Here is a 20,226-nt window from a genome sequence, read left to right on the forward strand (position 1 = left end):
TGGTGAAATTAAATAGCTCTTCTCTTGTTATTTTCCTGTTTTAAATGAAAAGTATTTCCAGCTGGTAGCGTCTGCTTGAAACTTCCACACAGTAACCTTATGGCAGGAAGAAATGAACTGATAGTATTTGTTCATATACAAAAAATGGGCACTGGGGCTTGTTTTTTTATATTGGCATAATTCGCTATGGTTGCTTTCATATATGCACTACAAGTGTTATTTTGGGAGCAGGTTTGCCACACTATGGAAGTGAATAAAGAGATAGAAATACGGTATTGTAGATTATCAGACCAGGGGAGCACAGAGCAGCTAATGAGGAGATTTCATCACCATGTGGACTCATATAACGCCCAGGGAACTATACAACCCAACGCTTTACCAAAGTTCAATTAGTTTCCACTAGCCTCAGTTCAACTCTCTGACCCACTGAACTAATCACAACTGTTGATTGCATCCTAAGCTAGGGCTCCATACTTTACCTCTGTATGTCCTCTACCAGCGGCAGCAAGCTGCTGGGGTTGCGAATCAGTTTATCCAGAAAGGAAACCACATCGGTGAACTTGGGCCGATGACTCCTCTCCTTCTGCCAACAGTGCAGCATCAGCTGGTGCAGAGCCACGGGGCAGCCCATTGGCGCTGGCAGCCGGTAGCCCTCTTCAATAGACAGAATCACCTGTGGTGGTGCAGGAATGGGATGTAAGGTCTCCTGGGGTGGATTTACACATGTATAGGCTCTGTCTGTGTGAATGACAACCTGAATGGCCTCAAGATGTTGCCATTTAGTTACAATTCCTTTCATCTTGAGTCCAAATGCAACCCATGGAGGAAGTCTTGTAGATACATGTGTCACCATGTTTTCTTCAATCAGCATATATAAACAGATAACTAATACACTCAAAAATTCAATTTTGTCTGAAATCTTCTTGCACACCAAGACAAAATTTCAACATTTGCGTGATGGACACATGGACATGGAACCCGATAAATAACCCTGCTTTTGTACTGCATCTTGCATTGTGGCCTTATATATTGAACTCTGAACTGAAAACAAACCCCCAGAACACATCACAACAATATGTGCAATAATTGTGACCTCTGTTTTATCCTTTTTTTAAAATTGCATACACTGCCACGATGAGTGTATGGTCTGTCTACTGTGTAGATGAAAAATGAGTGATGGATGAATGCATTTATTTATTCTTTTCCTTTTATTTATTCTGTAATAAGAGTCCATTCTTGAATGCAACTGATTTTCGTTGTATGTTCTGTACAGTGTCAATAAACGTAATCTAATCTAATCTAATCTAATATTGGGATTTGCATCTGTGGCCAGTGGAACAGTATATTGAATGCAGAACAGAACGTGTGCAGGTCAAATAGTGGATGTGAGCATGAAGGTTTCTGCGTCTGAGTCGTACCAAGTTGGTTTCATTGTGACAATGAAATACAATTTATTTGTGAGTAATTTTAGATGTGAAGCAACGCATGTTAAACTGTGCACGGTGTGTTGCATCTATGACACTGTGTCCTTGTTCACATACACCTGCTTTGCATATGCCTAAAGAGGAAGATATCTTATTGATCAGCCACCTTTTGCAACAAAATATGTGTTCATGATTTCTCCAAGATTTCACAATAGTTGTGTGTGGACTGAAGATGCAAAACAGTGACAGCGAGTTTTCTCCTACAACCAGGGAAGACTTCCTTGGCTGTTTGATCTCCTGTGCGGGAGACTTTGTTTTGAATTTGGTCAATATTACGTTTTACTTGAACATGTAATCCATACAATCAATCAAGTAAGAGGCTGTTTCATATGACAGGCCAATATAATCCCCGGTTGATCTTTATCTGAGGTGACTGTTAAGTATAAGGATGATCCTCCATATAGTAAATTTCCATATCATAAATATCATACATATCAAATATCACATATCATATCTAAAGGGACTGTGGGAATGTAGAAAGCTGTGAGTCTCTGCGGGGAGCTGTAGTAGTAGCTAGGCCGCGATGAGACAGCGTTAGGCTGCTGGAGGCTTGGCTGGCCTTTTGCCTTAGAAAGCACTTCTAAGCAATTCCCAAGCATCACAAATCCCCTCTAGCCCTGAGACCTTACTGAATGTGTGTGTGAGTTTATGTGTATAAATGTGTGTGTGTGTCAGGGGTTGAGGGGATTACGGTGGGGCTTTCACACTCAGTGGAGAGAGGGATGGATCTGCTCCCTCCACGGCCCCGCCAATCCCTGACCACAGTCCAGGGATCAGCGGGTCGCTCAGCCAGGCTCAGACTCCACAGCTTTAACCCCCCCTCTACTGGACCGAAGTCCTCTGAAAGTCTGTCTCACCTTTATTGCTCTTTTCCTTCCCCTCTCACTCATCCTTTTCATCCTGTTGGTGAATCTCTCCAGCATTTTTCTACCCCCTTTTTTCTCTCTCTCGGGTTGTTTTTTGATGTGAGAAAACACCGAGCAGGGGTGTGAAAGGCCTACCACTTTAACCAGTATAATGGACAGTAAACTCAAAATTCGCTCGGTGGACTTTGCAGAGTAGAACTGGGAAGTCCCAACTGCAGCAGCAATAGCCGTGAGGTTTGAGACACATGCTTGTGGAAGGACAGTTACAGTCTCACATCCCCAGGATACGGGCAAAGTGATCATGCTCTCCCATCCTCCAGCAACTACCACTGAAGTGCCCTTGAGCAAGGTGCTTCATGTCCCACCTGACTCAGTGGCTCTGCATTGTGGTCATGGGGGCTCTGAGGGGTGAATGTGTGGAATGGGGTGGTATAGGCATGGAGCTCAATCGTTTTTCCTGGATAAATAAAGGTTGAAAACCTGTTGAGGTGAATCAACAGCTCCAGTTTGCATGTAGAATTACTTACATCTGTTAAAAGGAATGATAAATTGTACTTTGAGAATATGTTGAGCAATTTCTCATTTTTGTCTGAATATTGGAGTGTTTTTAGTGTTTTAAGAGTTTTAAGGGACCAGATCAAGTGTCTTAGGCCGAGTCTACACTAATCTGGAGAAACCTGAAAAATGCATCATTTCAGGTGACTACCTCTTGAAGCTCATGGAGAGAATGCCAAGAGTGTGCAAAGCAGTAATCAGAGCAAAGGGTGGCTATTTGAAGAAACTAGAATATAAAACATGTTTTCAGTTATTTCACCTTTTTTTGTACATAACTACATAACTCAGTACATAACTCAACATGTGTTCATTCATAGTTTTGATTCCTTCAGTGAGAATCTACAATGTAAATAGTCATGAAAATAAAGAAAACGCATTAAATGAGAAGATGTGTCCAAACTTTTGGCCTGTACTGTATGTGTGTGTGTCACTTCCCATGCTGTTCATTTGAATTAGGGCTGAACAATATTTTCAAGTGGGATTTTTTAGGTGAAAGCTGAGGTGAGGTTTGATTTTCTAGTGGTAAACTTGAATGCAGCATAAACCACCATAATGAAAAGTAGAGTACTCACATCCTGATTGGACATCTCCCAATATGGCCGCTCCCCATAAGACATCACTTCCCACATGACGATACCGTAACTCCACGCATCACTCGCTGAGGAGAACTTCCTGTATGAGATGGCCTCAGGAGCCGTCCACCGGATAGGGATCTTACCACCCTGTTCACACACACACACACACACACACACACACACACACAGACCCAGACACAAACATAAAGATCAGCATATTGAGTACATGCTGCAAACAGCAGAAGCGGAAAATCTGCTGTGTGACAGGTAAAACTTTGTCACGCTCCAGTGACGACCACAGCGTATAAAAGTGTTTATGTGCCTGGTATACCATTACCATACTGTCATGTTCAACTCCGATGTCAAATCAAAACACATACATCTCAATCTAGCCTCAAACCCCGCAAGCACTTGTCCCAGGGATATTTCATCTGACGACAGTAGTTTTAAACCAGAAGCAGCTCTCTGTCTGTATCCGCAGAGTTTTAGTGTCCCATGATGGGCTAAAAGCACTTTGAAGGCCTTTTTCTGAGTCCTGTCTCCAGCCTCAGCACTGAGTGTGGTGTTGAGGAGCTTTAGAGGAGAATAGGGTCCGCAGGGTATCGCCGGTGCCAGTTCATGCATCAAAGATGACTGATGACTGTTTTTTAGTGATACTATATTGATCACCCAAAGGAGAAATTCATCTTTTAGCTGCCCCACACTTCTTCACACAGAGGTCAGAAGTCAGAATCACCTCCAGAACAGCACCTGGAGAGCTGGCTGAGCTTAAGATCGATCGCTCTTCCATTGCCTAGTCAAGAATAAAAATGTGGGGGAACAATTCAATTCTTGTATATTATATATTTTGAGAAAACTAGAAATATTGACTAATATCCCAAATATTTGTATCTGCCTGTCTTCTGTGTTTTCTTTTGACTGGGAAGGCAGATGTGACAGAGACAGAGAAAAGCAAACCAAGTTCTGCAGTCACAGCTAGAGGACACACAGCGGACTGGCTGGTTTTGGCTGGGAGGAGAAGGCTGAAGCTTGTTTGGCTTGGTCCTTCTTGATGCACCGAGTTTTGTAAATCTCTTGAAATACAGCTATTGTTTGCCTGATTTCAGCGTCTGTACATCTGATTTCAAGACTTCCAGATGCAACCTCTACCAGCTACTTTCACAGAAGCAGGATGTTAGAGCCAAGTTAGTCAAACTGGCAGTGAATATGCTCAACAGAAACAGCGTGTGGTTAAAGAGTCCATGTTATTTCTGTGTGCTCAGGTGCTGTTTTTTAAGGGAATTACTTCACCTCCGTCTTCACCTCAGCGGTGTTTTTCAACAGGCTGGTTTAAATAATTCTTCTCTTATAGATGAGGGTGCAGTCTGAGGTAACAGCAGCCCCTTCAGCAGCTGTAAGAGCAATACATTTTTTCCTCCAAACTAGGCTTTCAAGCAAAACATAGGTTTACAAGACATAATGGGAATAACAGTTGTTTCCTTCCAACTGGAATAGGCACAAGTGTTCATTGTAGCCCTGATTCCCCAGCAAGCACTCATTCACTTTGCCTGGTGGTCATACAGATTTTCAAGTTTTTTTTTTTTTTTTTTTTTTGATGAGCTGTGAGCTTTGAAATTTCAGTAGGGTCATGATGTCGCTGTTGGATGTAGGGAGGATCTGCGTGGCAAATTATCACCCGTCACCTGCCAAATGTGGGCTAGAGGGCAGCAAACAATGAAAACAAAGCAGAGACACCCAAGAAAAAAGATTATCCAATGAAAGATGGTGAAAGGAGGACAGAGGAAAAGGTGGTGAATGGATGATGCTCAGTGTGCATCACGAGATTTATGCCTCAGACACTGGGCAGTCTGATTCATGTGTCATGAGGATTAAAAACAAACAAACAAACAAACAAACAAACTTGAAACTGAAGCAATTAAATGAAAATGTAAACGTAAGTGTCAGAAAGTAAGTGGTAAGAAATCTGAGTGGCTGGTAAAATTTGAGTAACAAACACTGTGGCAGGTAGACCAAACTGTTAAATTGCCACCGTGCGCAGGTCTGATACTAACCTCTGTTTTTTGTTTTTCTTTGCAGATGTTCAAAAACTTGAAATTTTCATACCAAAAAAAAAAAAAAAAAAGTAAAAATTATAAGAATTAAGTTTTCGTTCCAGAGATTTAGTCTTGGTGGGATGGAAAAAAACGCTCTGAAATATCACTAGGGTCACTAAAACTCCAATCACAATGCACTGAAATCATGTGCATCATTATTAATTCAGGTTAAAGGGCTAAGCCACCCAAAACAGGGTTAACAGTCAGGCTTCTGGATGAGTTAGGGCTTATGTCAAGCCTTTTTTGGTGAATGGGCAACAGACCAACCATGACCAATCACAGCCCTGGTAGGCACAGCTTGCCCAGAACTCTGGTGGGGTCTATAATAATGTGCTGAAGACCTCACGACTCATTGGGAAACATTGTGCAGCCAGTGAGTGAGTCATAGCTGACCTGGTAAGGATGCATTTCACTTGTATTTAATAGAACAGAATTAATGCAGTTTTGGCAAAACTGGCATTAGATTGCAGAATTAGCTGGTGCCTGGTTTTAGAGGGTTGTCAGGTGTACCGTTGTGGTGTAGGCAGCCTCCGGGTCGTCCTCCAGGACTCGGGACAGGCCGAAGTCGGACACCTTACACACCAGGTTGCTGTTGACCAGGATGTTTCGAGCTGCCAGGTCTCGGTGAACGTAGCCCATGTCTGACAGGTACTTCATGCCTGAGGCGATGCCACGCAGCATGCCAACCAGCTGGATGACTGTGAAGTGACCATCATGTTGCTGACAGGGAGGGCAGGGGGTAGAGAGAGAGAGAGAGACAGACAGAGAGAGAGAGAGACAGACAGAGATGTGAACTGAGAGAGAAAAGAGGCACTGCATAAACCTGAGAGCACAGACAATATTATTAAGTGAATAAAGTATAATTGTGCATTAAAATGAGAGGAGGGAAAAAGAGGGTGCATAAAGATGGATAGCAGGAACTGTACAGCAGCAGAATGATAATGAGAAAGGTTTAAGCAACAAGGAAATGCATAGCGATCCAATTCAGTGATTCTGAGAGAGAGATTAGACTGTTTAGAATTCGGTTGACAGGATGATTACAGGACTATATTTTATGTCACAGGATAATATTATCCCTGTTTAATCTTACCTTCCAAAACAGGATGAAGTATTAAACTGCCTATTTGTTTTGGGAGACTTTTAGGAGACTTAAGGAGAATTTTTACTGATAGCTAAGTTTGGCCCCTAGTGATGTCCCATACCCTTTAAACTGAAGCCATACCATCAGTATTGGGGCCTTTATTAGGTTTTTAACAATCTGGTCAATTTTGTGGGTTTTCAAGGGTAGCCAAAAACAAGCTGCTAACCCTTTCCCATTTCCATTTCTTTTATTACATGGGTCAAACTTTTCTCCACGCAATACACAAACATCTATACTTACTTTTTCTCCCAATTCTGCCTCTTTTGTTAACCTGCATAAAACCACTCAGACTACAAACTGAAACTACATGGACTTGAGCAACGATAGATTATTTTTTTGTCTGTTTTATTTTATGCTTCTTGCTTTGTCTGCTTTATTTCTATGACGCCTTCTTCTTCAAACAAGGCAGTTCTTTTGCTGGCCTTACTGTCCTCTGCACTGTTGTTTTAACAAAGTGGGATATAAACCCATTTTGAAAAGAGTTGAAAATATATATATATATTTTTTTCTTTAGCATTATTGATATATATTTGTTTCCCACAAAGACAGTCATGGAGGGCAGACGCACTTCTAATTTCCTTGACTACTGCAATACTCACCCTCAGGAATGAATCCAGCGATCCGTTCTCCATGTATTCCACCACAATCATCACGGGCCTGCCTGCAAGCACACAAACACAATTTTTACTTCTCCAAAGCTTATTTTCTATATAATATTGCTTTACTGGTTGGTTGACGGGGGAGAGTGAAAAGAAAAATAGGAGAGAAGTCATAAACACTGGAGTCAGACTCACAAATTATGGTATACAACTCAGCCCACTGCATATAAAATAGCTTTGACACATTTTTCTTCGAATATCTTTTTTTTTTCTAATCAATCATACGGCCAACTCCATATTCGTGACCAAGTGGGAAAACTGGAGGAACAAATAGCAGCTGGCTTCTCCGAGAAATACCCATCGCTGTTCTCTATACAGATTTTAAAAGACCTATATTTTTTTTCCTACTGAAGCTGCTGATTCTTGAGTGCATGTAAACACTCACACACACAAACACACACACACAGAAATTTCAAAACGCCTCCTCAGTCACTTCAAGCCTACGAATGGCTCGATAGCAGCACCACTGTCCCACATAACAGCTAGGAGGCAAGTGAAATTAAATCAGCTTGTTTGAAATGGGCGAACTCTCCCTTTAAAACTTGAAGGATGCAAGGCAAAGGCAAACGCAAGTTGTGGAGGAAGACAGTTGTACAGTGACAGAGTGTTGATGTGGTGTGCGGCTCCAGCTCAAGTCAAAACAACAATCAGGCAACCTCTTGACCTTCTGCTGCTGGAGTTAAATTAACAGGACGGACGTTACAAGAAGGAAACAAACTCCTCTCGACGCGGGACTGCTGAGGGTCAGGGGAGTGCTGAAAGTCAGCTAAGTTGTTCCTCTGTTTTGTTTTTTACTCACTCTTAACCTTATACTTCATCTTTTAATGTCTTAATGTCATTCATGTTGTAATGTAACTTTAGTTTCTCAGTTCTTTTTTTATGTAGCTTTTTTGCTTTCTGCACATATACAGTTATAGTTCATTAACTTACTTTGTATATCCTCTATAGTTAGTTCAAGTATTTTTGTAGTACTTTTTTGTGTACTATTACGAGGTGGTGTGGTAGTGTGTTCCCCTGCATGCTTACATGTATGGTACTTTAACATTCACATTCAGTGGACAGTAATGCACAGTTTCTTTGAGCCTTGTCTGATTAGAAACTGGTCCCTAATTAGCTTACCACTGCTATCGCTGCACTAGGGGAAGGGACAATGGAGGAATGGATGAGAGCAGGTGGACAGAGAAAAAAAAAGCCAAGGTTTAGTGGGGAGAGGGGATTGTACAAAGGAAAAGGCTGAAGATGGATTAAAGACTTAGGAGGAGTCGAGTGCAGAGGGACAGGGCTTGAGGGGGGGTTGAGGGAAGGGAGCACAGAATCTGGTTGAAGAGGAGTCAGGCAGGAGGAGGGGTTTAGGGGAAAAACATGCACATGGATTCATTAAGTACTCAGCAAAAGAAAGCAATTAATAGCATTTAATACGAAATACCAAAAAAAAAAAAAAAAAAAAGTGCTTGTTTGAACAGACTACATATCTTGGGTCAAAGTGGAGGAGCACAAATTCACTCGAGTTTCATTTTATTTCCATACCACTTACTGTGTATATATTTCTACTTTGAACTGTGTACTGAGTGGAGTGCAGATATGTGCCAGTCTCTCTATTCAAACTCCATTCAGAAATCTGTCTGTTTAATGTGGCCTAGCTTGTCAGAAGAAGCCGGCACCTGCCAGTGCATGACTGAAGGCCTTTGGCAAATATTTAGCAGCCTTTTCACAATTCAGCGTTCATCCAGTCGGCCGAGGAGCTCTTGTTTCAATAAAATCTCAACTTTTAGAAGTGACTCATTCAGCTAACTCTAATCCGTCATGGCACATTTTAGTCGGAAGATTAGGGGAATAACTGGGGAACCGAATGTCAAATTTTAGATTTTATTGTAATAAGAACCCCCGAGTATCTGGGTTGTATTATGAATTGTGCTGAACTGTAGAGCAGCTTTTCCCACTCAGAAAAGTCAGTCAATTGCTCAGTATGTTTTTTTTTTTTTTTTAACTCTTACAATGTCCAGGAATTGAATTCTTGCACACTGCGATGTACACAGTTCTTTTCATTATCATCAGGGTATATTCTGTATGGATGCTGTGCGGGTTTTATCCCAGACTGAAATAAGGGAGAATATAGTTTTATGAATCACACTTATTCCCTGTATCTTTTACGATTGATTTTAAAATACTGCCTATGATTTTGAAAGCACCATATGGCTTGCTGTACAAATAAAGTTTCTTCTTCTTCTGCTTTTGTTATCACCACCATCATCATCATCATCGTCATGGCCTGCACACATGCTACAACAAAAGCCATGCAGCCACACTACTGCAAGAGCAGTATGGCTGCATTTAGTAATGAAGGTTCTGGTCTATTTTAATTTAGCAGAGCCTTTCCATTGAAGCAGCATGAACAACAGCAGGACCCTGGCTCTGTTAGACCTAAATGGATCAGAACCTTAATTAATGTCATTAGTAGCGCCTGTACTGCTATTCATGTCAATTTGGCTGCTATGTAAAGGGTTGATGTATCAGTGAGTCGGCAGACGATGAAAGCCACGTAGACGTAATCTTCAAAGTTCATACTTATTCCATGCTTTTCTGTCACTTGAATCTAAATAAAGGTCCTTCAGTGTAGTTTTGCACAGTTCAACGTGCACTATCACTTTGGTGGCCTTACTATAGCTAATGTTGTCTTCAGAATGCAGTAAGTCCTACTTAGGCCAGTAAATTCTTTGGCAGCACTAAAAATGTTGTTATCACAGCCGCTGCCAGGGGACTGCTCCTGTTTATCTTTACACTTGGCTACTTTTGCTCTGCTTCACTTTCTCACTGTGTCGGTGGAGTGCATGGGTGTGGTTTCTTTTGTGCTCTCTGATTTCGCTCTCTCCTGCTCACTCGCTATATCCTCTCCCTCTTGCTCATCTGCTCATTCTCTCTGCTTCTCTCTCTCTCTCTCTCCTCAACTGCAGGAGGAAGCTTGGCCAAAGAGGATATAAAGGTCAGACTCAGGTCAAAATGAATGAGAGTTGATGTCCTCGATAGATCAGCTGCAGCCTGTAGTGGACCTCATGTACGAAGGTAATGGTAGCTGTTCAAACTGTGAGCAAAACTCTTTATATAAATTCAACATGATGAAATGTTATAAAATAATGGTGCGTTATTATTATGACGACAAACAAACAAACAAACAAAAAAAAAACCCATCCTTTTCATAAATGACACAGAAGATAGTTTTGCTCTAAAACTAACTTGAATGTTCATTCATTGAATGTACATCAACAAATGGAACCCAGAGGATGCTAAAAATGATTTAACAAGATTGACGAAGCGACAGTTTGACTTAAACACAACATAATGTCGCCAAGATCTGACATTTCAAATGTGTTGCTCAAACAAAGAAGCTTATAGGTAGAAGAAAAAAATACACCCAACACAACTAAGTTTTGGCACCTTAACTCGATTGTCTTCCTTTCTTCTAGTCTTTAATGTATTCACGTTTGTCCACACTTCAAGCCACTAGCCAGTCTAGTATCCTCTGCTTGCCTTCACTACTTTTCTAACTTTAAGCTCCTGTTGCCAGTTGCCCGTTGTTTTGCCTGTTTTCTTGTACCAGGACCCTTTAACCTCATACCTGGCCTCCTGTGTCTGCATCTGGGTCCAACTGCTTGCATTGTGAGACACGCAATGTCCAACATTTCAAAATGCTTCAGTTGTGGTCCACTCCCTCTCTGCTGTGTTTATCATCATCATCATCATCATCATCATACTGATGTCCTTGGGCCAGTGACTGTCACATTGTTTGCACACAAAGCGATTGATCACATTTTAATGTAATGTGTGCCGTCCTTGTGGTTTAGACTTCTTCCACTACAGGACAACAGGACAACATGCCTGTACTTAGGCTGATTTTTGTGGCGCATGTGTATGCCTTGCACTCGCAAAGAAAATGAGAAACCAGCTAAAACTGTCGATTCATGTCTGAAGTCAAGTTGGTAAGTTTATGAAACTGTTCCATCTTGTCGCGTCGAACTCACCCACAGGGGTTTGTCCCAATTCTCCCGATTAGCCACTCCATGTATGATACAAGCCATTGGTTAGAAAGACAAACAAGCACAATATCTTTCTAAAAATGTTACTGTTTCCCTGCAGATGATCCCTGCGGTGTTGCAGACTGACTGGTTTACAGCTGGCGGGCAGCTAGCCGGGCCTGTGTACTGCTGAGCTGTAAACATTTGGAACTGCTGGAAAGAGAAATAATGGAGGACTTACTGTCAAATGGGAGTGTGAAAATCACAGGAGATGGAAGATTTCCTGGCTAGTGTCACACAGCTTTTCAACAGTTTTCCGTAATCGCAACACTGAACTTTAAATGCCAGTCTGGAAATTATTAAAATGTTTTACCCACTTGACTATATTGTTTCCATGGCAAAAACCATTCTACAACATATATCATTCATTCTTCATCTATAAATAATGGTACGACATTTTCAATATATTTTCTTTTCAAAATGTTCCATTTTGACCTTTCTTGCTATGAAGTCTCATAGCATTTGCCTTCAATGCATTTGAATAGCAGTTTGGAGTGCAGAGTGTAATCTGCTCCACAGTGCTGGAGCATAGTCCTGAATAAGACAGACCACTTACTTATGGAACTGATGCATTCCAGTTTTGAGGTTCTCAAAGAAAAAGAAACTTTCATTCAGATAATCAGGGCACTTTCTCCTCACTGACTTTGCTATGGAAGTCAAAGAAATTCAATCTAAGATTTGAAGAAAACTATTGAGGGGAAACTATTGAGCTTGTTTGCATTTCTGAATGTCATGCTGCCTTAGTGAAGGTTTAACAGTTGGGATCTTTTATGGATTAATTGTGAAAGCCCGTTTAAGGACGTTGCTTTGCAGGCACATAAGGTGATATTTTTCCCAACTCCATTTTCGAAGTAGGCTGAATGTTCCTTCAGTTTCACTTGGCCCTTTATGGCATTGCATTCTTAGTCCTCAAGGATGTTCTGACTACTTTAAGGTGACATGTTCTAGCCTATTTAGTATATTCTGGAGAACTGGGGTGTTGTGTTCAAGGCTCATTTGGGTCACTTTAAAGTTACATATTTAAATTTTTTTAGATGTTGTTTTCTAGGTACATTAAGATGCCTTGAAGTAAGGTTATATGTTGTAGTCCCATGATGCCACCAGCATTCCCAGCAGGCCCATGCAGATGGTCCAGGGGGTTGTGGCTCACGGTGGAATATCCGAGCCATGAAGCAGGTACTCCACCCGGGACCAGGACCCATTTTTGGGCAAACACATGAATAGCACTTTGGAATGCAGGGTGTAACCTGCTTCACACTGCTGGAGCACAGTCTTGAATAAGCTGGGCCACTATTTACTGAATTGATGCATTCCAGTTCTGGGGTTTTCACAGAAAAATAAACTTTCCATCAGATAATCAGTGCACTTCCTACTCACTGACTTTACTATGGAAGTCAAAGAAGCCTAATCTAAGAATCGAGGCATGCATTTTCTGTAGCTTGTTTGCATTTCTGAATATCACGCTGTCTTGTTTGGCAGTTTGAAGTCGCGGAGAAACACTGACAAGAGGCTTCATGTTAACTAAAAGTAAGAAACCCTGCTGCTGAATGAAAGAAAAAAAATAATAAACATTTCACAACTTAATGCCAGGAATATCAGCGATTTGAATCATGTGATTGCTGTCTCACACGCTTACTAAAGCAACATCAATTTTGTATCACACCTCACCATATCCTCGTAATTTAGGCTAATTGACCCAACAGGCAGGTAACAAGGAAGACCTGATGTGAGTGACTGTGTCAGGGACTACAAAATCTGATTAGAGCAGAGATTAGACAGGAGGTGAGAGCGACTGACCCCAGAGAGGACACTGTCATGGTTGTACGATCTATTTGCTGCTGAATGAACGAGTAAAACTGTAATTTATGATAGGAAAGACTCCTATTAATTTTGTGTGCTAATGCCCTAGATGTAAAACAGACACACAAACAGCGTGTGTGCTGTGAGGCTGAAAACCTACACTGAAAAGGATCTTTTAGGTGTATAAGCAAGGGGCATTTTTACAATGTGAATTAAAATATAAGTCCTCACTGTCTAGCAAAAAAACAAAACAAAACAAAAAAAAAATGACTGCTTGCTTTTGGAAAAGGTGAGCAGAAACATCAAGTATATACATTTTATAGATATTACGGTAAACAGGCAAAATCACTGGGATGGTCCTTTAAATATGCAAAAGTCAATATACAATGTAAAACTGACATTATTGACATACCTACAAAAACTTAATGACACTTCTTCTGACAAGTCTCATTAGACTGTGGTAAATGACATGATCAAGCTTGGCTTTCCTGAACTAATTAGCAAGGTCTGGAGACAATATATGGATCTGCAGTGCAGTGCGTGAACGAAACCAAGCGCACCTGTTTACCAGAGCCTAATGTGTCACCTGTTATGCCGGTGCAGGTATAGCAGTCAGTCACAGCACAATACTCTCCTTAATTAGTCTCTGAAGAAGAACAACAGATGGAGGGAGTGAAAGACGGAGAGGAAAACAGGCACACACAAGAAGGATGTTTTAATAAATGTCTCCTATACGATGCAGGGAGTGCTGCTGTGCATTGAACTACAGTGCGCTGTACGTGTTTGTGTGGGTGGGTGTGCATGTGTATATGTGTATACGCTGTTGGATCGGCAGCCATGGGGAAATGGCTTGCTTGGTTGACTAACTGTCTTTTAATCCCACCTGATTATTAAAATATAAGACAAATAAACCTGGCCTGTCTCTCTCTGCTCCTGCAGTAAAGTGTGTTCGTGCCCCAGTGCTGTGTGTGTAAGGTAAGCGGTCATGTAAGGCTGTGGCCACGCTGATCCGTCGTGTCTGTCTGTCAGTGTCTGGTTCTAATTGTTTTTCAGCGAGGAGTGTCTGTTTGTCAAAGACGTGTCCGTCTCTGTTGGATTTGAGTCAGTTTTGATGGACAGAGAGGTGCGGAGCGGCTAAACTTTTTGGAAATGTCGGAGATGTCATCATCCGTTCAGCCTCCGGCAAAAAGTCCCGCTGTCATCCATGTTGGTGCGTTTTGACCAGATTGTGACATGATGTCAAAGCAATTCCTAAACAGCCTGATAGATGGATGGACTGATGTGACTGATGCTGCTTATTGCACAGCCACTTACCAGACATTCAGTTGACACAAAGTATTCAAAATATTTATTTAAATTAATTTTATTAACTGTTCGAAACCTGAGAAAATTTACTTGATTTCCTGTAACATAGAAAAAAGGTGATTTGGAAATTAGCAAGGAATCACCTGAAGATTAGCAAGAAAAAAAAAGTAAGAATTACAATAAATTTTTATTTGTAATGGTGTATTTAAATTTGATTGGAAAATGGGCATTAAAATTGTAAATAAATAAATAAAAAAAACTGAAAAGTCTGTAAAAATGTTATCAAATTTACTGCAGCCGAAAAAAAAGAAATAAAATAAAATAAAAAGAATAATAGATAAAAAGAATTTGTTCAGACGGTGATACAAAACCTTTAAAAAAAAAAAAAAAAAAAAAAAATAGAGACTCCTGAGTTTCAAAGGGTTAAACGTAATTTAAAGAAAAGTAAAGACATTTACAAGCTTCTGCCCCGAAAACAGCCAGCAGTAACCAGGTAGTTAACATCTTTTTGCCAGAAGGTGTCACCACTGAATTCTGTTAGGCATCACCAAAGCGAGCGGGACGTCTTGACTGCCAGGTGATTCGATGAACTGTAAAACAGCCTCCTGGTATTCAGAACTGACTCAGTAACCCTAAAAAGTGCTCACTGGCCAATCAGAATTGAGTATTTGACAAGTACTAAAAGACCTCCTCCCTGACCACAGCTAATAATTCTGTCATTATTATTATTATTATTATTATTAGTAGTAGTAGTAGTAGTAGTAGTAGTAGTGGTAGTTTTAGTATTAGTATTAGTGCAGGTATTAGAATTAGTATCATTAGGATTAGCCTTGGCATTAGCTCAGATGTGTGACCAGTGAAATCATCCCAGTGTGCTGCAGGAGACACTTTCAGGTGTCAGTGGGTCAAACTGACAATGAAACCTGTTACTGCAAACTATCGGCCGTCGGCAGCTCTGATCCAGTCATGTCAGTATCGGTATCAGCCTTCAAAAGCCATGCTGCTGGAATCCAGTCGGTGGGGTCAGAGCTGAGGAGTGTCCTCTATCTAGATTCAGGGAGAGGGCTATGAGTCTTCAGGGGACACATTTATATTCACAGCCCTGTCTCACTTTATACACCCTCTGTAAAAACAACCATATGTTGCGCTGGGTGAGCCCCGTAAAACAGAGCTCGTTAACAAGTCTACACACACACACTAACCTTGTGTGGATGATGGTGCATATATGCCTGCGCAAAGAAGTGACTTTAGCACTCACGGAGCCGTGCACACTGGGCACGCACACACACATACACACAAACACATGCACACACATACAAACATACAGAACACATATTAAATTTGTGGAAACCGTAACACATGCTGTGCATTCCTGATCAAAAGAGACCAGGACACATAAACACACACGCACACATGCACACACACTGCTGCAGCACCAATTTGTGTTGTTCACGAGGCTCCCACAGAGGCACCACTTCAAATCCTTTGGTCCCTGCAAATCTAAATATAAAACTGGAGTCGGAGCCGAAGTACAAAGGTATTTACTTGCTCATCAACCCATGATGTCCAAACACACATCTACTTTTGAAGACCAAAAATTACCATACAAGTGAAACCTCAAATCAACATGATGCCTTTGTGTTTGTTCTGGGTTTCTGTCCATGGGACAGTGGATCGCTCTCCGTCCATCTGTTCGTTGTCTGTCCCATGCAACCACTGATCTGAATTTAACAAACACTTGGTTGCACTGATGCGTCTCACTGCTGTGCTCTGGTGTTTTTTCAAAATATCAAATCCTGCTTTCAGAAAATCAGAGAACCTCAAATTAATCTTCTGATACAGACAAAAACTTCCTAAAGACCCCATGAAATGGACTCTTTGTTGATTTGATGTTTGGGCGGGACATGGTGCAGGGAAGGATCATTCACAAGTGCAAACCAACAGGATATCTATTTGGAAGGGAAGCCAAATTTTATTTTAAGGGATAGGTGGATGAGGTTGCTTTGTGAAGGTTTTATTGGTTGATATTTTAATGTACACCCACTAGTGTCGGATGATGTCACCATTTAATGCCCTCTGTTTTACGGGAAGTAGAAGTCATGTGAGGTCACTTCATGGGGACTTGAATCGAAGAGCAGTGTGGAGTGGAAAAGCAGTCTTCCAATGGAGCTGCAGTGAAAAGCAGCATTAGCAGGACTTAAGGCTCATCAGCTGGTCTATAAAAGTAACTACCACAGGCACTTCACACATGACAGTTCCACCAGGACCTCATGAAAATCCTCTCTCCGACACATCAGCGCAGTGTGATGCTGCTCCACCAACACATCTCCGAATTGAAATCAGTGAAACTACAACTAATACAGTCGCTCTTACTTTTCGTGACCACGCCCTCCAGCCTGATGATGTTGGGGTGGTCAAACTGGCCCATGATTGACGCCTCTCGCAGGAAGTCCCGCCTCTGCCGCTCCACATAGCCGCCCTTTAACGTCTTTATGGCCACGGCGATCTCCTTCTTCCCTGGAGTGCGCAGGCGACCACTGCACACCTCGCCAAACTCACCTGCAAAGCGCACACACACACACACACACACACACACACACACACAAACAAACACAGAAACTTCAAGTCAAGCTTCTAAACCGTCTTTTGTTCAGTTCATTCAATGCAACTTCTTTCCAGCAGAAATTAATTACTTAGTCGGCATTAAACAGTTTGCACTTCTCAGACTCAGCCTTGTGTCTTTTTAACTCTCTCCTTCTTTCTTCATTCAACCATGTGCTTGTTTTCAGCTGTATAAAATCCTGCTCATCACTTGTCTCCTGTATAACTATTTGTAAACAGTTTGACAACACAATTTCATCTAATCTGCGTTCACTTTGACTTCTGTTGTACTCAAAATGCAGTTTGCGCTCTTCCAAGCATTTGTCCTCTTTCTACTTCAACTTTTACACATTCAGCTTTACTGTAACTGAAGTATTACTACATTTAGTACTACTTCAAGTACTTCAACCCCCTTTAACTTTTAGCTTTAGCAGTGCTTCAACTGCCTCAACCCCTTCTACCACCGCTACTCTAGCAAGCACCCTAAACATCACAGCACCCAGCCGGCAGCTTTTAGCTCTCATTTCAGCAGCTTCCAGCTTGCCCACGCAGTTTCTCCACAAACTGCACTTTTCTAGTTAATTATGTATGTCATTGCCTTTCACTCTTTTTTTTTTTTATTGCTTATATTATAGCTTTTGCTCCATAATTGTATATTATCAGGGAATCGTTGTAAAAGAGTGCTCTAAATAGCTCTAAATTGACTCTTCCCTGGTTAAATAAAGGTTGATGATGATATTATGATGATCATATACAATATAATTTAACAAAATGTCAGTTAAGGTAGAGTATCTGTTAATATGCTCCTTCATTAGTTGTCCAGCTTCCCTGTATTAGCATCTTTACCAATAATGGCCAGCACTGGTCTACTCTCAACATTTAAAGAAATAACAATTGATATATGATCAGCCGTGGCCATCCTGTAGTGCAGGTCTATATTATCCACAGAGGCATGAGCGTCTGCTGTACATATACAATCATCAAGCCAAGAGGTTGAGTGTTAAGCTTCACTAATATAAGTGAATATCTTCTCAGGCAGGAACATTGGTGGATTGGCGGATACAGAATTGCAACAGTTGCTTTGCAAATATGGAATTGCCATCTGACAAGTCAGTCAATGACAAAAACATAAGCTGAACCATTGTCATCAAAGGGAGACTGAACAAACACCACGTCCCCGGCCCTGTAAGACTCTTAAGGTGTACAATGGATATACATATATATGGTGGTGGAGGTATTTCTTTTCGTAATAATTAATCTCTAACCCAATAGCCCAATGACAAGTCACCTTCAGCAGTGGGTCATATTTATTATTCCTATAAATATGTCCCCCCTTGGACTTTTTTCATGCTGAGATCAGTGGTGGACTCCCCAGCACCATGAAAATCCTTATGTACTGTGTTCAGTTTTTCCAGTTCTTAAAAAACTATAAAACTTGCATAAGACTGACAGTTGAGTAGGCTTGTAAATCTCTGAACCTAATTTGTCAATTTCATAATGTAATTTGGATTATATGAACAGGCCTGGTGGGGAATACATGGACCTGCAATGAATGAAAATGATGCCAAACAGTGCAGTCTCACAGGTCTGGTCGGTCTTCACACCTTTCATTCCTGTTGTTCATTCAGCTCCCACATGGCAAACAAAATGAACTGACAGCAGCAGAGGTCATACATTTTAGCTTAGTGCTCTTTTATAAAATAATAATGGGTAGGTTAGGTGGTATAAATGAGAATTACACCTCACTTGAAATGTAAAGTGTGTCCGAGTTATAGACAGCCGAGACAATATGGCTGTAAAAGCTTTCAACACCAGCAGAATAGTTAGAGTTAGAGTGAGCGATATATGTGACAGGTCACTATTATTGGGGCCTTTCAACTCTTTCATTTGACGAGAGAGGCTGGGCGTTTAAGTTAAAAGGAATGTATGAGGAAGGTTAAGAAAATAAAGGTGTTCAAACAGAGAGTGAGACACTGGGAAACAGGTCCTTTAATTTAACTGGACCTGAAAAGGTGTCCAGGAGAAGCTCTGTGTGTGGATTAAGACAGTTTCACTGCTTTTAATGATCAAAATCACTTCCTGACATTGATTTTGGAAATACACTTTGAGTTTTTTGAGAGGTCAAAAGATGTGATTTGTGCATGAATGAGGAGATTTTGTGCATCGTCTAAATTTTCTCCTTCAATTTGACTAGAATTAAGTAGTTCAGTCTTAATAAGGAGTGTTATGTGTGTTGAGGTGGAATCTAAGATAAACCTAGGGACATATTAAGTTTTAAGTTTTTAAGAGTTTTGTGTTTCTTAGTGGAATGTATGTAGGGAAACAGCGATGCTTCGCGAGAGGGTGCAAATGAGTTTGAGGGGGATGCACTAGCCTGTAGCACAACAAACCCTTTTCACAGCAGCCATGTTGACATGAAATAGCAGCTACACACAAACGTGTGTGACTAACTTTAATTAATGGTGTGTTCCACAGCTAGGGTTGTGGTGTTGCTCATGCTGGCTCACTGGAAAGACTCTGCTCCACGGAAATGAAACAGAACCTTAATGTCATTAAGGCATTAAGTCAGTCACCAGTAACACCTGGGTTTACCCTAACATTTCTCGACTATACTCACCTGACTACACTTTTTTAGTTTGAGATAAAAGACACAATTACAATGTTTACTTTCATTTCACATATTTTCTTGCAGTGGCATTAACTTCCTTGCTGTGATGGTGTGCCACTGCTAAATGAATAGTCCTACAGAGGAAACACTGCTTCTTTATTTTTTGTTACTAAAGCCATTATGTGAGCTTGTTTGCTTTTTCCTGATATTACTTATTCCAGTAAAGGCCGATCAATTTTTGCAAAATACTGAAGCTTTACCTTATTATTATATAGACTAAAAAGGTGGTGACCTCTACACAAATAAAAAGGTGGTTCAAGAAGAATAAAAAGAGACCCTACTGATAGACGCGTGCACGTTTTAGGGAAATCTGGGGTCCACACCTCCACCTGGAGCTCAAAGACATACATTGTGCACAATGCTTCTTCTTGCTTGTTGTTGCCCCATTGCTTTTTTTAACTATTCCAGT

General features: G+C 41.0%; 1 protein-coding gene across 1 annotated transcript in view; it reads right to left on the minus strand.

Annotated features, from left to right (window-relative positions):
- Window positions 1-20,226, minus strand: part of LOC115380034 (ephrin type-A receptor 6-like) — a 247,204-nt gene that overhangs the window by 5,443 nt on the left and 221,535 nt on the right. Inside the window, exons 11-15 of the mRNA XM_030081062.1 lie at window positions 16,922-17,107; window positions 7,314-7,375; window positions 6,084-6,293; window positions 3,478-3,627; window positions 480-673 (exon numbers count right to left, since the gene is read on the minus strand). Coding sequence (XP_029936922.1) covers window positions 480-673; window positions 3,478-3,627; window positions 6,084-6,293; window positions 7,314-7,375; window positions 16,922-17,107 — 802 coding nt within the window. The remainder of the gene's footprint in view (window positions 1-479; window positions 674-3,477; window positions 3,628-6,083; window positions 6,294-7,313; window positions 7,376-16,921; window positions 17,108-20,226) is intronic.

Source organism: Myripristis murdjan, chromosome 21, assembly GCF_902150065.1.
Source record: "Myripristis murdjan chromosome 21, fMyrMur1.1, whole genome shotgun sequence".
Taxonomy (NCBI): Eukaryota; Metazoa; Chordata; class Actinopteri; order Holocentriformes; family Holocentridae; genus Myripristis; species Myripristis murdjan.